The 18248-nt window shown below is 43.7% G+C and overlaps 2 protein-coding genes across 6 annotated transcripts in view; one reads left to right on the top strand and one right to left on the bottom strand.

Moving 5' to 3' along the window:
* ITGAE (integrin subunit alpha E) overlaps positions 1-16759 on the top strand; it is a 75388-nt gene extending 58629 nt beyond the window's left edge. For 2 of the 5 annotated variants that reach the window (XM_040455564.1, XM_040455569.1), the window contains 11 exons: positions 246-344; positions 885-964; positions 1666-1743; positions 2251-2314; positions 2398-2505; positions 5878-5934; positions 6245-6340; positions 8106-8201; positions 12664-12768; positions 14586-14747; positions 15349-16759. In XM_040455564.1, the coding sequence (XP_040311498.1) occupies positions 246-344; positions 885-964; positions 1666-1743; positions 2251-2314; positions 2398-2505; positions 5878-5934; positions 6245-6340; positions 8106-8201; positions 12664-12768; positions 14586-14714 (912 nt within the window). In that variant the 3' untranslated portion in view covers positions 14715-14747; positions 15349-16759. Of the gene's footprint in view, positions 1-245; positions 345-884; positions 965-1665; positions 1744-2250; positions 2315-2397; positions 2506-5877; positions 5935-6244; positions 6341-8105; positions 8202-12663; positions 12769-14130; positions 14470-14585; positions 14748-15348 lie in introns of those variants that run through there. The other 3 variants (XM_040455566.1, XM_040455565.1, XM_040455567.1) reach the window with 3 other exon arrangements.
* HASPIN (histone H3 associated protein kinase) lies at positions 3012-5694 on the bottom strand. The gene has a single exon (XM_040455579.1). The coding sequence runs from the start codon at positions 5677-5679 to the stop codon at positions 3331-3333; it is 2349 nt and encodes a 782-aa protein (XP_040311513.1). The 5' UTR covers positions 5680-5694; the 3' UTR covers positions 3012-3330.
* Positions 16760-18248: the final 1489 nt, after the last annotated feature.

Here is an 18248-nt window from a genome sequence, read left to right as displayed (position 1 = left end):
GGACTCCCTTCACAGCTTTACAGAACCACTCCCTGGGCCTTGTATTTAAATTCCTCAACTACCTACTACTGATCCCTTTTGCCCAGCTTGTGAGGAAGACAGAGACCAAATCTGATTTGTGTCCTGACTCCTGGCAGATAAAGCCTGAGCTCTGGCATGTAGAAAATCAGTGAATATTTGAATTGGTATGAGGCAAGTGCTTCCTTTTTTGCTCTTTAAGAACAGGGTCTTTTCTGTGTTAACAGCCTCCTTCTCCAGACATTTGGTGTGATGACCCTAAGCCAACTGCTTCTGTGCTGGTCATGAACTGCAAGATTGGTCACCCTATACTCAGGAGGTCATCTGTGAGTCTGTTTTGGTCAGCTGACTCTTCTAACTTGGACTTGGTGTCTCTCACGTTCCCGGTCTCATCTGAATCTCTTAGTTGTGGTCTCCACACTGTACTGTAATCAACCCCTTCAGCAGAGCTTAGAGCTGCCAAGTTTGCTCTCAAAGTAGGGAGTGGTGGGGTGGGGTGGGGAGCAAACTGCTCGTTCACCCCCATTACAGCAGAGTGAAGTTGGGAGTAGTATGGGGGGAGCGGCAGACCCAGGGTTACTATTGTGAAGGGAGTCCCTGATCTGCCACTGATGATCTTTGTGCCGTGGGCAAGCTCTGAAGTGGTTTCCTCACCTGTACAAAGGGAATAATGCTGTCTGCCCAGTTTATTCCATATTGACATTGTGAGGCTTACATGGAACAATACATGTGGAAGCATCCTGTGCTACAAAAATGTGAGGAATATTAATTGCTTCCCAGGTCTGTTTAGTTAGTAGGAAGCAATCTGAATTGTGGGTGGTATAGAGAGGAACCATGTGACTTTTTTTTTTTTTTTTTTTAAATAGGCAATCTTTTCAGTAGTTTGGCAGCTAGAAGAGAATGCCTTTCCAAACAGGACAGCCAGTATCACTGTGACAGCCACCAAGTAAGTACTGTCTGTGTCAGAGCAGGTCCAGGCTGTGGCCCTGGAAGAAGTCTCCATCCCGTGCATGTGTGTTAAGAGTTATGGCTCCCTCACTGCTCAGGAAGAGCCTCAGTGAACCCACAAAAAGAACCTATGCTGCTGCAGTGACCTGGCTTTCCCTTCTTGCTATCAGAAATATTGAAAACCTTCTTTTAGTGACACACAAAGCAAAACTATGGTACAGTCTGGTAAATGAGACTTGGACGCAAGTTCTAATTCTGGTTCATTTAACTTTGGAGAAGTTCTGTCATCTGCAAAACTTCTATGTTTGGGGGTGTAGGGTAGTGTTAGGGAAGGGTTCACAAATGGGGATGGTTCTGCCCCTCAGGGGCAGTGCCTGAAAACATTTTTGGTTGCCACAACTTGGAGCAGGGGGTGGAGGGTGCTACTGCTATCTAGTGGGGAGAGGCCAGGGATGCTGCTTAAACATCATACAGGAGGATAGCTTCTCACAAAAAATTATCTGGCCCAAAATGTCAATATTGTCAAGGTTGAGAAACTCTTTTAAAATCAGTGTTTCTCCAAGTATGGTCTTCTGCACTCTAATTACTTATCTTCAAGAGTCTTTTCTTACCTGACCCTCACTGACCCGGAGAAGCCAAGGTATGTAAGTAGCTGTGTACAAAGCAGGTGTGCTGTCAACTGACACTCTTATTTCCTAGTTTCAATGGAAAACAGTCTTTGGTCACAAAGACCCACAGCCTCCAGTTCAAGCATGCCTTCATTGCAGTTCTTCCCAAGTAAGTACTTCCGAGGGGCCAACACCTGCAGGAATTCTCTCTTGTGGCAACTGGTGGTCGGGGTGGATGTGGGCCTTGTCCTTCACTGATAGGAGGCTGCTTAAAGCCCAGGCTCCCACTGATCTCTGGGGCACTAACAGTTGGGTCCTAGAAACACCATGGTAGTTACCAAAGGGGGAGCAGTGCCTGCTGGTCTTGCTACAAAAAGTTACTGGCGTAATGCTAAGGAGGGAAGAGAGGAGCTGTGGCATTGAGAAATAAGGAAAGAGAAAAGTAAGGCCACTCTGAGGAATGATAATTAGACACACACAGAACCAGCCCCAATATACAGAATTCAAATATCCTACCTGATCCCAGCTGCCCTACCGCCACTCTTCATTTTGATATTCAGCTTTGATTCATCTTAAGGATCTGGTACCCTCTTTCTTAGTGTATACAGTTGGTAGTATTCAGGTTCCTTTGAAAGAAGGGGGCCTTGAGGCCTAACTAATATTGTCTCAATTGCAGACCGTCAGTGATATACATGAACACAAGCCAGGGGCTTTCCGTCTACAAAGAATTCTTCTTCAATGTAAGTGCTTAGTGCCTATAATTGCAAAGTTACAGGTGGCAAAACACCAGTTTGATTTCCCACGCTCTGATTTTATTTTGCAGATACATGGGGAAAATCTCTTTGGAGCCGAATTCCAGCTGCAAATTTGTGTTCCAATCAAATTACAAGATCTCCAGATTATAAGAGTGAAAAACGTGACAAAAATTCAGGTACTTAGAGGCATTTCTTTATCATGATCACACCTCTTTTCAAAGTGACTATGGATTCTCAAAGGTATGAAACCAGAGTTCTAGAAAAGGAGTAAAAACATGTTTAGTTAACCTGGGAACACATTGCCAAAGTCATGTTCACAAGAAATATCAACCATTCAGCTCTTAAAGCAACACTTCTGTTTTCCTCCCCTTGGTGAAAAATAAGCAAAAATTCAAACCTTTTTAATACCCATGGGGATACTTACTTTCCCTCTGAAACTGATAAATTCTGCTTGTCTTTGTGACTGGCAAATGAGCTTGATAAACATGAGATATTTCTTGCACTTCTCCCTATAAATTTACCATCTTCCTTTCCTCCCTCCAGTCTATTTCTGCTTTGCTACAGCCTCTTTACTCTCAGTTGACTCTTCATCTGTAGTATGGTTCCCTTATGGTACCTACAGCCACAGGCTCTCATCAGTATGAAAGTTGAGGTCTTTGGCTTTCCTTATTTACTTATTTACTTATTTAGCTCAAGGTACATGAAATGTCAAGGCTCAGAAATGAATATATGGAAAGGCATTTATAGAATGGACTCTGCTGACAGAAAGAGGACTTCTAAATTGTAATCACTTGTTCCCATGTATAGTTTATTTTTAAAGAACATTTGTTAACTTCAGAAACATTTTAGTTTCTACTAGGAAACAAAATTCTTGTTTGAAAAGTTGATTAGAAACATTTAGAATGGGAAATCCACCCTGCTCTGGGGATGAAGGCTGAAAACAGCATCAAGGGCTTTAAGACCAGTACCCTCTCAGTTTGGGCCTGTAAGGCATGTCTGACTTACTTAAACAGACTGTGTTGGCAGAGCAGGTCAGTGGCAGACCTGAAATTCAGCATTGTCCTATAGAAATGCTGGATCTTTCTCTTCATTTGCTTCATGGCGGGGGTGTTACATTTAATCTTGAAGGTCATCTGTTTCAGAATCTTATCTGTGAGGTAATGGAGCCAGAGCACATTATTATAAGGGTGATATTCACCCCAGCAGTTGTTGTTCTCCTTCCTCATTAGCCTGTAGATCTCAAACTGGTAGTCTCCTTCACCTGTAAATAGGTCCTCATCCATGGAAATGTCACAGAACACCACGATCCCATCCCGTTCCAACCGTGACAGGGTGTAGTCAATGATATTGACTTGTAGTCCACGGGTGGGGATAGTGCTCGTGTTCCCGTTGAGGGTGTACTGGAGCTCTTTGAGGCTGGTTTTCTTTAAGAGCACATTCCCCCAGTGTAAGTCTCGGTGCTCAAAGTGCAGGGATGCCTCGGCCACTGCGAGAGATGCTGTGATCTGGTGTAGAATGCTCTTTGCAGTAGCCATGGAGGACAACTTCGTTCTCATTTGCTCTAAGTCAATCCCTCCAAACTCAAATTCCAGCACAATGAAGAGCTGGTCTTCCTCAAAAAAGTCAGGCCGGTCATTTGCAGACCCTTTAGTTGAGTTGTAATGGTCCCAGGCTCTGAGGAGCAAGGGAGGGTAAGATCCTTGAACACAGTGCACCGAATTCAAACCAATAAAGCCTTCTGTACGGTTGTGTATCTCATCAGACAAAAGGCTCAACTCTTTGGAGATGATGATCTCCGGCAGAATTTCCTCAAAAGTTTTCTGATGGGCTCCGTTGACCAAATCTGGTCCTTCAATAGCAATGATTTTTAGGGCAACAGGTGTGTGATTAACAATTGTTTGAAACACTTCACCAAACACCCCTTCTCCAATCTTCTGACAGCATTCCAATTTTTCTGTGGAAAGGCAATTGCTAAAGGGGATAGGGCCCTCCTGATTGCATTCCCCGTAAACCTTTTCAGCATCTGATACCTTTTTGTCTGTGACATGTGGTGTCTTAAGCGGGGTTAGCAAATACATGGAAGAGCAGTTCCAAGGAGACACGGCACTATTTGTTCTGTTCGTAACAGGAGGGTTTGGATATTCAGAGATGAGGGACTCAGAGAGAGAACTGGCAACGGTGTAGCTACTGCATACTTCCGACACAGCAGTCACCATCTTCTTCTTGTGGAAACTGAAGGAAGCCCTGGCTTTGGTCCAAGAGGCATTCTGTAAATGAGTCAGGTCCTGGGTGAGGGATGAGTCTTTTTCCCTCTTTTGGTCCCTCTTAAACTGGTGGTAATGGAGAAGGGAGGTTTCTACTGTTTCCTGCAGTTTCCTTTTTCGACTAGGCCCAGTTCTCTCAGGCCTGTTGATTTCCCCAGGTACAATACAGCCCTTGCAACCATCTGCCTCCTCGGAGTCTATCTGGGCAGCCCCTTGAGACCCAATCTGTTGACAACAGCCCTGGTCTGTGGCCCTCTTCTTACCCATGCTTGAAAAACCTGGCCTCTCCAGCCTCTTCCCCGTCTGTTCCATTTCACAGCAAGACTCCCTCATATTCCTCCCAACTGCCCCACTCTCAGAATCCTCAGGGTTTCCAGAGTCCGTGACACTAAAGAGAGCTGACCTGAGGTTGGCATGGGCTGGGTGGGCCAACCTAGTGAACCTGCCTCCTCCTGTTGCTGCCTCCTGGAGGCGGTGGAGGGATGCTGGGTCCAGGGAGGCTGCTGGGAGGTGCAAGCCACTCGGAACTTCAGAGGCTGCATCGAAAGAGGCGGCGGGGCCGGTCCCGAGGACACTGTCTCCTGGCGCTGGGAGGCCGGGGCCAGGAGAGGCCAGACTGCTGAACAGGGAGGCACTGGTGCCCAGCTCGCCGCCGTCCCCGGGCCGGCTGCACGCACTGAGGTCCGGGCTCAGTAGGCACGGGTTGCCGTTAGAGAAGGGCGGCGGTTCGAGCGGCCCGCAGGGGGTGCTGCAGTTCTGCGGAGGCCGAGCTCGCAGCCTCAGGCGTCTTGGGGTCGCGATCAGACTCGGCCGGTCCTCGGAGACTCGACCGCCAGGGCCCCTCCGCCGTCGGCCCACCGGAAAGCCGAGGAAGTCTGGGTCGTCGGGATCGTCCGAAGCGATAGAGCGCGAGGGGCCGCCGCTGCTGGCGTCGCTGCTACTGCTGCTGCTGAATAAACGCTTCCGGTCTTTCGGCGGGAACCACTGCGCCGCTGCCCTGCCGGGTCGCCGCCGCGGCCCCCCGCCGCCCGCAGCCCCATACGTTCGGAAGAGCCGATTCCCAGGTCGCGGGAGCGACGCCGCCATCGTCGGCACCCGCCCAGAGGTTCAAATGCAAACACCGCGAGACTTCCTGAAGGCAGAAGCGCTCGCCAGCTAGGCTGCCGGGTCCTAGCGTCCGGCCATGCGCATGCGCATCACGATGGGTCTCGCCGGGGCTGGGAGAGGGCGGGTAACTGATAGTTTGGCGTCCTCATATCCGCTGTGGAATGGCTCTCGTTTCAGGACCACACTCTGTGCAGCCAGACTCAGGTGGAAAGGTGCGGAAGCGATCCTGTTCAGGTGAGCGCGGCCTTCCCGAGAGGCCGAGGGAGGGAAGAAGTGCTTGAAGCGGGTGACGTGAGAGGTCCGATGCTCCTTTCCCCGACGTTTATTCCTGAAAACATGCAGGGCGGCCTCAAGGCGCTCCTTAGCCTCTTCTCTGGGTAACGTTAGCCATCTCTGTGGCTTTGCTTGAGCCAAGGTGAGGGCTGAAACTGTATACACCCTCTCTTCTGGTATCTGAAGGTGCCCTGCGTGCTAAGTGTTAAAGCTTTCATCTTTTGCACTCAAAAAGGGATTGTGCTAATTATAACCAGAGTTTCCTTTTCAGCATGGGAAAAAATGGCATTCAGTGAGCTGTGTCATCACTTCAAATAAGGAAAACGTAACGGTGGCTGCAGAACTCTACTTGAGTCAATTTCAGCAGGTACTTGAGATGGTGAAATGCTCCAGATGTGACTCGTTCCTCGCGTGCATCTCCTATCTCTTGGAGAAAAATTAATGGCATCGCAAATGTAACATGTCCAAAACAGGTGTCTCGATCTACTTTTTGCCTCAATCTGTTCTTTACTCAATTACTTGGGGTAACTTAGTAGGGTAACTTACTCTAGTTATTTGTTTTAGGAAATACTTGTGACTCCTTCCTTTCCTACATCCCCATATCTATTACAGCAGCAAGCTCTATCATTCCACCTCCGAAATGTATTCTAAATCCATTCACTTCTTTCCATCTCCACTGCTACTGTTGTAGTTCTGGCCACCATCTTTTGCTCCAGCTATTACAGTAACCTGCCTTTTCCTCTTGTCTGCGCTCTTGCCATGGCCTCTACAAATCTTTCTTCACATAGCAGCTATTTTAAAAGTAAACATTGTGCCACGCCTCTCCAAAAAAAAAAAAAAAAGTGACATTTGAATACACCTAGACTAGGGCCGCCTGAATGACTCAGTCAGTTGAAGGTCTGACTCTTGATTTCAGCTCAGGTCATGATCCCAGGGTCGTGGGATTGAGCCCCATGTTGGGCTCTGCGCAGAGCGTAGAGCCTGCTTAAGATTCTTTCCTTCCCTCTGCCCCTCTCCCCAACTTGTGCGTGTGCTCTCTCCAAAATATTTTTTAACAAATTAATTAAAAAATGAATACTTCTAGACTAAAACACATACTTTTTCAGTGGCCTGCAAGGTACTGCATGATCTACTCTTTGCTACTTCAACTTTATCTCCTAGTACTCTCCTCTTTCCCACTTTTTAAAAAAAAAAAAGTTTATTCATTTATTTTGAGAGAGAGAGAGAGGGAGGGAGGGAGGAGGAAGGGCAAAGAGCGAGGGAGAGATAATCCAAAGCTGGCTCCACACTGTCAGTCAGCATAGAGCCTGATGCGGGGCCTGAATTCACAAATTCCGAGAACATGACCCAAGCTGAAATGGTTGGATGCCCAACCAACTGAGCCACCCAGCCACCTTTTTTTAAATATTTATTTTTGAGAGAGAGAGCGAGCATGGGAAGGGTAAAGAGAGAGGGGGACAGACGATCTGAAGTGGGCTCTGTGCTTACAGGAGAGAGCCCAAAGCAGGGCTCAAACTCAACAAAACTGTGAAGTCATGACTTGAGCTGAAGTCACATGCTTAACTGAGCCACCCAGGGCCACTCCCCTTGCCACTCCCCACTTCTTATACTCCAGATATTGTCCTTTCTCCAATATTGTTCTGGCCACATGATCTTTGTACTTGCTGTCCCTTCTGCATGACAGTGCTTTTCCCCTGTATCTTTATGTGCATGGTTTCTTATAATTAGCTCAGGCATTACCTTAGAGAGGCCTTCCCTGATCACTCACTCTAAAGTGGGAAATAGGAGGATCGAGTGTAACACCTCACAGTGATCCAGATGAGAATGATGAGATCTGAACTGAAGGAGTAGCAATGAGGGTTGGAGAAAACAGACAGATGAGAGAAAGAACAAAAAGGAGAATTGTCAGGAACTGATTCGGGGCTGGTGAATGGTGTTGTGACATGAGGTAAAGTGCAAAGGAAAAGCAGTTGGGGAACGATTGCAGGATACTTGCTTGGGTAACTGTGGTTGCCAAGACCACTAACTAGACAAAGGAATACAGGAGGAGGAACACATATAAAGGAATAGATGCTGTTCAAAAATAGTAAGTCCATGTCTAAAATATGTTTTATCTACCCTCTATCTTATAGTTACAGAGAGATGTAAATGAACTGCAGATCCTTGGTGAAATAACTTTCAACAAATCTCTGTATGAGGGGCTGAATGCAGAGAACCACAGAACTAAGGTAATCCCTGGCTGTATTCTGTTGTTCTGGACAGTGTCCTGGGGAAACTGTGCCTAGCCTTAGAGCCCCTGTACCAGCACTCTTCCTGTTTTCAGTCTTAACACCTCTGATCTTGACTCTACCACGAGCTGCCTCTGTGACCTTGAATTAGCCAGCATCAACCTCCATTTTTCCATCTGTGAAATGAAGCAATTGAGTAAGAGGCTTAGGCTGAAATAACTAGGCTGAAATCAACAGCTATGTATACTTTGATTTGAGAGTGTATTGTATTTTTAAAATTTGCCGAGTGAGAAATTATTTTTTTGTATACATTAATTGCCTTCCTCGTGTGTAGTATTGTTTAGTTATGGTATTAACCAGTTACAATACTCAGGAATGCATGATTCTTTTATAAATCTTAAACTAAATACTGGAACACTTGGGATTTCTTTTGCAAAAGTGTGACCACAAATCATACTAATGTCTGTGATCTATGGGCTAAATGCTGTGTGTGCTACTCTGAGCTGTCATTCTTGTTGACACTTAACCTAGATGTGCTCCTGGCTTGAGAGAGAATCCATCTGTGGGCCCTTTAGTCAGGCATGATCATTACTGGAGGGGATGTCAAGAAAATGAGCTGGATTGCTAAATGTTAGGTTCTCTGATTTCCTTCCTGGGGGACGAGAAACGAACAGTTCTCTAGACATGTCAGAAATAACACTTTTCTTTTTAACTATTTCCAATACAGAAAATTATATGGGGGAAAGAGAAGTGCCCCATTGTCCCACTGCCTAGATTAAAAAAAATAGAAGAGCAAGAAAATCCAAGCCTTACAGAAAAATATCAAATGAAAAATAATGGTTCCTTCATTCCCCCCCTTTCCCATGCCCCCAGCTCCTTCTTCCCAAAGGGTGTTATGGTTAACAGTTTCTTATATGCACATTTGTAAATTATTTATTTCTTCCTCTTGCTGATGGCTTTTATTTCTATACATAGATTCCTTATAATTATTTTCCTTTCTTTAAATTCAATACCCTAAGCAAAGTGTTAAGTTGTTCCTGACAATAAGCAACAAGGGTAGAATGAACCTGTGAGTATAAATACCTATGTATCCAAGTGCGTTTCATTTGCACGTAAGGGAAAACTCCCACTAAGGTACCATAAGGGCATCTGTTGTTTGTCTGGTCAACGGCCTGGCTCCCTTGAATCTTGTGCCCTTCCATCTGTGTTGGTGATACCTTCCCTTGTGGCCAGCACAAAGCTACCACCTCTCCAAGTGCTGCGTTTTCATGTGTCAGGATACAAAATAAGAAGCAAGAGATCAGTAGCAAATCTTCCCTTTGTAGGAAGGGAAATTTTCCTAAAAACTCCCAGCAGCTGTCTCCTTACATCTTGTCAGTGAGAACTGGATCTCATGTCAGTCACTGGCAAAGGGGAATAGCTCTGTCATGATTGGCTTAGATCAGCCATGATTTCTGATAGAAAATTCAAAAATTCAGTGTTCAGCTGCAAGCAGTAGGTACCCTGTGTCCCGCTTCTCCTTCACCTTTACCAGGGTAGCTTTGGGGTACCTTTGGAACCTGTGGGTTTAGAAGAGGAAAAGGGGAAGAGGCTTTGAGAAAGAGGAGCATTTCTTTTACTCAGATCTGGCCTGTTATACCACTATGACCTTGGGATTTCCTTTCATTATTTTCCTAAACCCATACTCTCAAGTCCTTCCCCCTGCTACCCCCCCCCCCCCCACTTCACTCTTACATAGAAGAAAAACCGGCTCTCTTCCTGTTCTTCCTCCCTGTCTGTTGCTTTGCTCCCTCTCTGTTGTCAAGGCCCAGAACTTACACCTGTTAAGCTCAGCTCCGTCTGAATTAAATAGTTGCCTGGAGGGTCAACCCTAGGAAGTAACCAGTTTATAACTTAATTGGAGGAGGCCTTAAAGGAGTAAATTTGTCCATCTTTCCAACTCATACAGCACTTATCCCTGACCTTGTTGCTTAGACACTTGCATGAAAGGACTCAGTGTTTTGGGCAGGCAGAGAAGTCTTGATGGCCCTCTGGCCCCACTTAAGTCCTGGGAACATACTCTGGGCATGGTCTGTATGCTGGCCACAGCTTGGGAGGGCCATAAATGGGTCTCGGGAAGCAACATCCGCTGAGCTTTCCGGCTGAGTCCTGTTAGTGAGAAGAGAGCTTAGACTCTTGAGATTGAGACAGCCTTTAGACGACAATGCTGGGGATGCTTCTAATACAAGAACTCTGTAAGTACACTTGACCCTTGAACAACCTGAGGGTTAGAAGTGCCGGCTCCCCACATAGTCGAAAATCCATGTATAACTTTTGACTCCCCAAAGACTTAACTACTAATAGTATAACGTTGACTGGATGTCTTATTATAATATTATATTATATACTGTATTCTTATAATGAAGTAAGCTAGGGAAAAGAAAATGTTAAAGTCATAAAAGATACATTTATAGTACTATATCACAAATAAATCTGCATATAAGTGGACCTACACTGTTCAAGCCTGTGTTGTTGAAGGGTCACCTGTAGTATACATGGATGCCATTTTGCATTCATTATCATATCTGAACATATACTTTAGTTTGGTGAAGAGCGGACCAGTGTCTTTGTCATATTTCATGTGGGACAAACGTGTTATCAGACTTTAGGGGTTTGTGCCCTAAGGTCAAAAAGAGCTGTCAGAATGATGTCAGAACAGAGTTGGAAAGGACTTAGAGATCATTTAAAATAAGTCATCATTAGCACTAGGTGTTGTATGGAAACCAATTTGACAATAAATTTCATATATTGAAAAAAAAAATTCTCTGCTCTAAAAAAAAAAAAAAAAAAAAATAGGTCATCATTTTGAAGATGATGAGCTGGGGGCCCAAGGACACAGAGTGGCAGAGCTGGATGTAAAACTGATTTTCTTTCAGTGTTCTCTCAAACCTAGAGACCAGTCCCTTGGGACCTCTGTTAAACTGTCAGATAATCCTTAACAGATCTCCTGACTGACCAAAATAGTGTAAAGTGTTTTGTTCTTTACATAATTTTGTTGTGCTGTTGGTTTTTTGTTTTTGTTTTGTTTTTTTTGGGGGGGGGTTGTTATTTTTTTTTCCTCCAGTTTTTGTTCTCTTTGCTTTTCGAGGATTTTTTTTTGTTTTTGGTACATCTGGCTCAGAGATTCTTTCTTTGGCCATGTCCAGTCTTTTTTTTTTTTATTGAGCCCATCAAAGGCTTTCTTCATTTCTGTTACAGTGGTTTTTTTATCTCTAGCATTTCTTTTTGGTTCTTTCCTGGGATTTCCATCTCTCTTTCATTGCCTATCTGTTCTTTGTCTTTGTTCTTGCATGCTGTCTACTTTATCTGTTAGAGCCCTTAGCATGTTAATCATAGTTGTTTTAAATTCCAAGTCTGATGATAATTCAAATGCCTTTCCGTGTCTGCTTCTGAGGCTTGCTTTGTCTCTTCAAAATGTTTTTTGCATCTGGATATGTTTTATGATTTTTTCTTTCTTTCTTTTTTCCTGGTAATTTTTTTTTTTCCTGATAACCAGATACGATGGACCAGGTAAAGGAACTGTTGTAAATAGGTCTTTAGTGATGTGGTGGTGAGGTGTGGGGGAGGGGAAGGAGGAAGTGCTTACGTGCTCTACCATCCTGTGATTAGATTTCAGTCTTTTAGTGAGCCCATGCTCCTGTGCTGTGAACCTACACCTCTGGGCTGTGAACCTCAGAAGTATTTCTCATTTTTTTTTTCAGTCCCCTTAGGTGGGACAGGATACCTAGAGTTGGGTATTTCTCTTACCCTGGGTCAGTTAGGCTCTTAGCAGGTTATGCTCCAATTAACTAGTTTCCCCCGATGGCAGGCCAGAGTGCTCTGGCCTATTTCAAAATGGTTCCTTTTCTTCTCCCCTTGCCAGAAGCATCAAGGGATTTTTCTCGAGTATTTACTGTAGGAATCTGGTCAAGCTCCTAGAGGAAAACCTTATAGCATTGTGGAGGCTCCCATATGACTGGGTTCCCAGGAGGTTTTAACTCTGAGAGTTGTCAGTACTGAACTTCTCATGATTAATTCATGAATTACAGATTGGGTTTTCCTATCCCAGCGCTGGGAAGCCTCTACTGCCTGTATTTATCTATCTGTCTCGCTAATCTTGGGGGCAGCAGTTTGCCAAGTATCCTCCCCTCTCTTAGGGCGCCAAGAAGAGTTGTTGCTTTTTCAGTCTGTTCAGCTTTTTACTTGTTAGTACAGAGTGGCACCTACCACGCTCTCTACATGTGGAACCAGAAACTGAAAGCCTCGTTAGGTAATTTTAGATGCTGCATCAGGAAACTTTAGCTTTTTCCCTTACTGTCATCAGTCTTGGTCAATATACAGAATGTTGCCAAGTTCTCATATTTTGCTCCTTAAAATAACATGTGGAATTTTTTTCTCATCTGCTTTAGGAGACTTATTGGATGATCTCTGTATCTTGTTCTAGATCACTATCATCTTCCTGAAAGAGAAGGAGTATTTGCGCCTCATCTTTATAAGCAGTGCTGGTGGCCTTCTGGTTTTGATTGTGATTATAATCACCCTTTTCAAGGTCAGTTCTACTCATGTGAAGTATTAAGATACAGAGATTTTCCTAAAATGGATTTGATGGTCATTCCCCTATTTTAAATCCTTTACTTTCCTTCCCCTGTTTTAACGTTCAGACATTTTTTTTACTGCTTTCAAGATCCTCACTCTCCAGCCTTTACCCTTCTCAACTCTTAAGTCTTGCTTTTTCCTCCAAACACGTGTAACTAAATAGGTTTGTGTCTGTGTGCTTGCTGTCTATACTGCCGTCCCCCCACCCCGATGCCCTTTCCCACCTTGCTCACACTCTTCCCTTAAGACCCAGCCCAGAGATTCCTCAATCCTCTGAGCTATGTGCTTTTCCTGTGAGCTACTTTCTGGAAACCCTTCCGGGTGTCAGTCATCACACTGTATTATAATTATTTCTGTTCCTAGTAGATTGTGAGTTTCCCTTTTATTTTTTTCCTCAATTTTTTTTTTTTATAATTAAATAATCTCTATACCTAACATGGGGCTTGAACTTAACAACCCTGAGATCAAGAGTCTCATGCTTTACCAACTGAACCAGCCAGCTGCCCCTAGATTGTGCATTTCTTGCTGTAGGAGGCCATACTGTCTGTAGTAGGCTGAGTATTTTTATATAACTAAGATCCATTATAGCCAAAATTATAATATTTTGCAGAATTAGTTAAGTTAAAAAAAGGTTAAGGAGCAGGGCACCTGAGTGGCTCAATGGGTTAAGTGTCTGACTTTTTTTTTTTTAATGTTTACTTATTTGAGAGAGAGAGAGAGAGACAGACTGTGACCTGGGGTGGGGCAGGGGGAGAGACAGAGGGAGACACAGAATCCAAAGTAGGCTTCAGGCTCTGAGCTGTCAGTGCAGAGCCTGATGTGGGGCTCAAACTCGTGAACCACAAGATATGACCTGCGCCGAAGTTGGACACTTAACTGACTGAACCACCCAGGCACCCCATTAAGTGCCTGACTCTTGATTTTGGCTCAGGTCACGATCCTAGGTCATGGGGTCAAGGCTTGCATTGGGCTCCTCACTGAGCTTGGAGCCTGCTTGAGATTCTGTGTCTCTCTCTCTTTTTCTCTTTCTCTTTCTCTTTCCTCTGTTTCTTCTCTACTCAAACATGCTCTGTCACTCAAATTTAAAAAAAAAGGTTAAGGAGGTTTGGGGTTTCAGAGGAAGGTGGAAAATCACTTCTGACTGGAGAATGAAAAGGCTTGTGGAAAGGTAGCATTTTAAGACTGATCTTGAAGGATCGGATTATCAGGGAGAAATTCAGAGGAGGTGTGAGAAGTTCTAGAGAACTAGATGACGGTTTTCTAAAACAGATGGGTATCTTAGGCCTATAATGGGACTTCCCCTCCTTTGTTTTAGTTTGGCTTTTTTAAAAGAAAATACCAGCATCTGAACTTGGACAGCACACGGAAGGCCTCGCTGAAATCAGAGAATCTGCTCACAGAAGAAAATTAGGACCAGCTTCCTCATCCATTGGGAGAGAACATCAGCTAGTCCTTCAAGTTCTAGAGACTTGGTGTCATTACTTTTTTTTTTTTTTTTAAGATGATCTAGAGCAGAATCTAACAAATTGTTAATGGAACATTGTTTTTTAACCATACACTGTCCCCAGAGTGTCTGTGTATTGTGCAGAAAATAAACTTGGGAAACATTTGAAATTAAATAAAATTAAATTTTCCTTTAAAGAAGTGCCTTTAATACAGAAATATACTTTGTGATATTTTTTTTCTCCAAGAGGAGGTATAGCAATTTCCAGCCTTATTTGCCTAAGAATACTTTTTTCTTGGCGTTTCCATTGATGTCTCCCAACATAGTGTTCTACAAAGTACATCTTGGGGGGACAGTGGTCAAAAGATCCTGGCATTTTCAAGATCCTAAGATGTGGCCTATTACTTCAAATCAGAACACAAAAAAAGCACGCCTGGAACAAATGTAAAAAGTAGAAAAACAGAGGTCACCAAAACAGGAACTAGAAGGTGAGGAGAAAAGCAAGACTGTTCTGTAATTTCATTTCTGTTGTATGTATGAATACATCTATTTAATGCACCGTGCTAATCCTTACCCAGCTTCCTGCTCAGTGAATTGCTCAGGGAGACTTCTGTTCCTTGGTAAATACTGTCACCAGGAGAGAGCATTCTTCCACAGGAGGAGATGGAACCTGGCCTGGGAGTTGGGGGCACAGAGATGAGGGCCTAGTTACAGGCCGGCTTCGCTCTTAGTATCTTATTTTATTTTTATATCCCTTGCTGTCAAAACTTGGCCCCATCTCCCCACTTTTAACCCTGCAATGGAACAGTCTTTGTTTTCATGGATCATAAAAGTCACTGCAATAAATTAAATGGTGTATCAGTATATAATGTAGAAAGATATCCTTGTCTTCTTGATCTAATTCAGATGCTTTCGTTATTTTTTTAATTTTTAATTTTTTCTGAAATGTGTGTGTGTATAAAGTGCAAATTAGGGACTGAGTTTTGCTTTTTGTTTTGTTTTTCTCCCAGAAGCATAACGAACTTTCACAGCACCATTAACTGAAATAACCACCTCCTTTTTGCTTATTCACGCTCTCCCATTTCGCAGGGGCTAAAAGGCTTCAAACATCTCCCAGACTCCTTTGAGGTGGGTTTCTAATTTCGATTTTGCCAGTGAGAGGCACTTGAATGAGAGTGGAAGGTGGAAAGATAGGAGGTCTTTCTTTTGGTTGCGGCAGCAGTGGTGGAGGCAGGTGAGTACAGACCCCTGAGCGTCAGTGCGACTGCACGGCCCCTCCCTGCAACTCCCGACCTCTGGGTGATACCAACTCTCCCGTTTTTATCTCCCAGCTCTCCCAACAGATTTGAAACACAACTCTCATTAGTAAATCCCTTTCTGCTTGAAATATCTAGAGTGGTTTCTGTTTTCCTGTTGGCCTTGAGTCTAACTATATTATTTCCAGTGAATAACAGCTGTCTCTATGTCATTTAATGAAATGTCCATTAATAAATTAAAATTCTGCTGTTACTACTCGTGAAATTCCTATGAATGCATATAAATTCTGGAAATTTAATTTTGTTTCACTGATCTGTTTGTTCCCGTACCAGTACCACAATTGAACACTTTTTAGCATTATGCAAACGATAAATTCTAAACAGCACAAAGGTATCTAAAAAATAAAAAGTTAGTCTCCCTCTCCTCTCCACCTCCAATCTCTTTCCAAAAGCAACCACTGTTAATACGTTTTTAGATATTCTTTAAAAATATTCCTCTGCATATACCAGCATATGCATATCCATGTATGGATATAGGAATTAGATTGTATAGATTGTTCTCCCTCCTACTTTTTCATCTTATGGATTTTAGGCATCTTTTGGTAGCAACCTCTGCAGATCTACCCCATCCTTTTTAACAGTTCCATGATACACTGCATTGTATTTACCTAACAGATCCCTACAAGTGGATATTCAGGTTGTTTCTATTTCTTTCCTTCTTTTTATTACAAAGAAAGGATGTGTGATGAACATCTCTAAACACGTATCCTCCCTGGTGTGCTTTTCAGGTATGTCGATGGGTAAGTTCCTAGCACAATCACTGGCTCCGAGATGACGTGCATTTAAAATTTTGATAGACGAAATAAGTCATGGGAACGAAAGGTACAGAACGGGGATTGTAACCAGTGGCATTGTGACAGCACTGTATGGTGACACACGGTAGCTACACTTGTGGTGGGCACAGCAGAACATGTAGAGTTGTTGAATCACCGTCGTACGCCTGAAACGAATATAACATTGTCAGCTACACTTCAATTCAGTTGTTTTTGATGATGACAACCTCCAAAAGGTTTCTACCAGTTGACACCCCCACTCAGAGAATATCAAAGTGCCACCGTGTCCATTGCCACCAGCTGGGCATCATCACATTTTCACTATTTTGCCAACCTGATCATTGTGGAAAATGGGATTCTGTTTTTGATACCAGTTTTCATTATAACTTTGCAGTAAACTGTGATACCTGATAGGACATTTTCATTCTTAAGAAAAATTACTGCTTCTATTCTTTCAGATAATTCTTAATATCAGTGTTTCAGATTCCTAAAAGAAAACCTTTGAGGTTTTAATTTAAATGTACAGATTAGGTTGAGGCACCTGGGTGGCTCAGTCGGTGAAGCGTCCAACTTCAGCTCAGGTCACGATCTCGCGGTCCATCGGTTCGAGCCCTGCGTCGGGCTCTGTGCTGACAGCTCAGAGCCTGGAGCCTGTTTCAGATTCTGCGTCTCCCTCTCTCTGACCCTCCCCCGTTCATGCTCTGTCTCTCTCTGTCTCAAAAATAAATAAACGTTAAAAAAAAATTAAAAAAAAATAAATAAATGTACAGATTATGTTGAGGAGAACTGCTTTCTTTACGGCATTATTTTCTTACTCAGAAATAAGACATTTCTCCACTCGCTGAGATTTTTGAAAACACCCTGCAGCAAGGTTTTATAATTTCTTTCAGAGATCTTAATTTATGAAGACTTTTATTTCCAGCTGTATTGTTGTTTTTTTTAAGTTTATTTTTGAGAGAGAGAGAGAGCGCATGTGCACACATGCCAGCAGTGGAGGGGCAGAGAGACAGAGAGAGAGACAGAGACAGAGAGAGAGAGAGAGAGAGAGAAAATCCCAAGCAGGCTCTGCACTGTCAGCACAGAGCCCGATATAGGACTTGAATTCCCAACTGTGAGATCAGGACATGAGCCAAGAGTCAGATGCTTAACTGACAGCCGCCCAGGATCCCCTATATTATATTTTTTATTGCTACTGTGAAAAATGTCTTTTTCCCCTGGCTGATTATAGACCTTGTATTTAGAAAATTTGTTCTTTTGAATATCTTATCTGGCCATCTTACTGAACTCTGTTTTTTTTAAATAGCTTTTTAGTTGATTCTCTTGGATTTTCAAAGGAGAAAATCCTGTCTGGAAATAATGGTGATTTGGAGGACGCCTGGGTGACTCAGTCAGTTAAGTGTCCAACTTTGGCTCAGGTCATGGTCTCGCGGTTTACGAGTTTGAGCCCCACATCAGGCTCCGTTCTGACATCTCGGAGCCTAGAGCCTGCTTCAGATACTCTGTCCCCCTCTCTCTGTGCCCCTCCTCCACTCATGCGTGTGCTCTCTCTCTCAAAAATAAATAAATGTTAAAAAAAAGAAATAATGGTGATGTGGAGTCTTTCTTGTATTTGTACTCTTTTTCACCCTTATTTCTTTGACTAGAACTTGTAGAGCTCTGGGAAGTTAACTTTGCCTGATGTTAATGGGATTGCTGTGTGTACCCTCCACTGTCTGCCTCACAGCCTGCCCATGGTCTCACTCCCTGCCACTCTGCCTTTGGCAATTTCTGGGGCTTGGTTGGAGAACCCATCCACTTCTCATGGAGCCTCTTATGTTACCTGTGTTAAATCACTGGCTCTTTAGCGTGATCAGCTTTTCTGCTGATCTGATTCCATCTGCATCACTTCTTCCAGGAATTC

The sequence above is a fragment of the Herpailurus yagouaroundi genome, unplaced genomic scaffold (genome assembly GCF_014898765.1).
Source record: "Herpailurus yagouaroundi ecotype Mexico unplaced genomic scaffold, PumYag 215, whole genome shotgun sequence".
Lineage (NCBI taxonomy): Eukaryota > Metazoa > Chordata > Mammalia > Carnivora > Felidae > Herpailurus > Herpailurus yagouaroundi.
Note: the sequence above shows the minus strand (reverse complement) of the source record. Positions and strands in the feature narration are given on the sequence as shown.

Coding starts and splice junctions, on each gene's coding strand:
- HASPIN (XM_040455579.1), bottom strand. CDS start 5,679: ATGGCGGCGTCGCTCCCGCGACCTGGGAATCGGCTCTTCCGAACGTAT.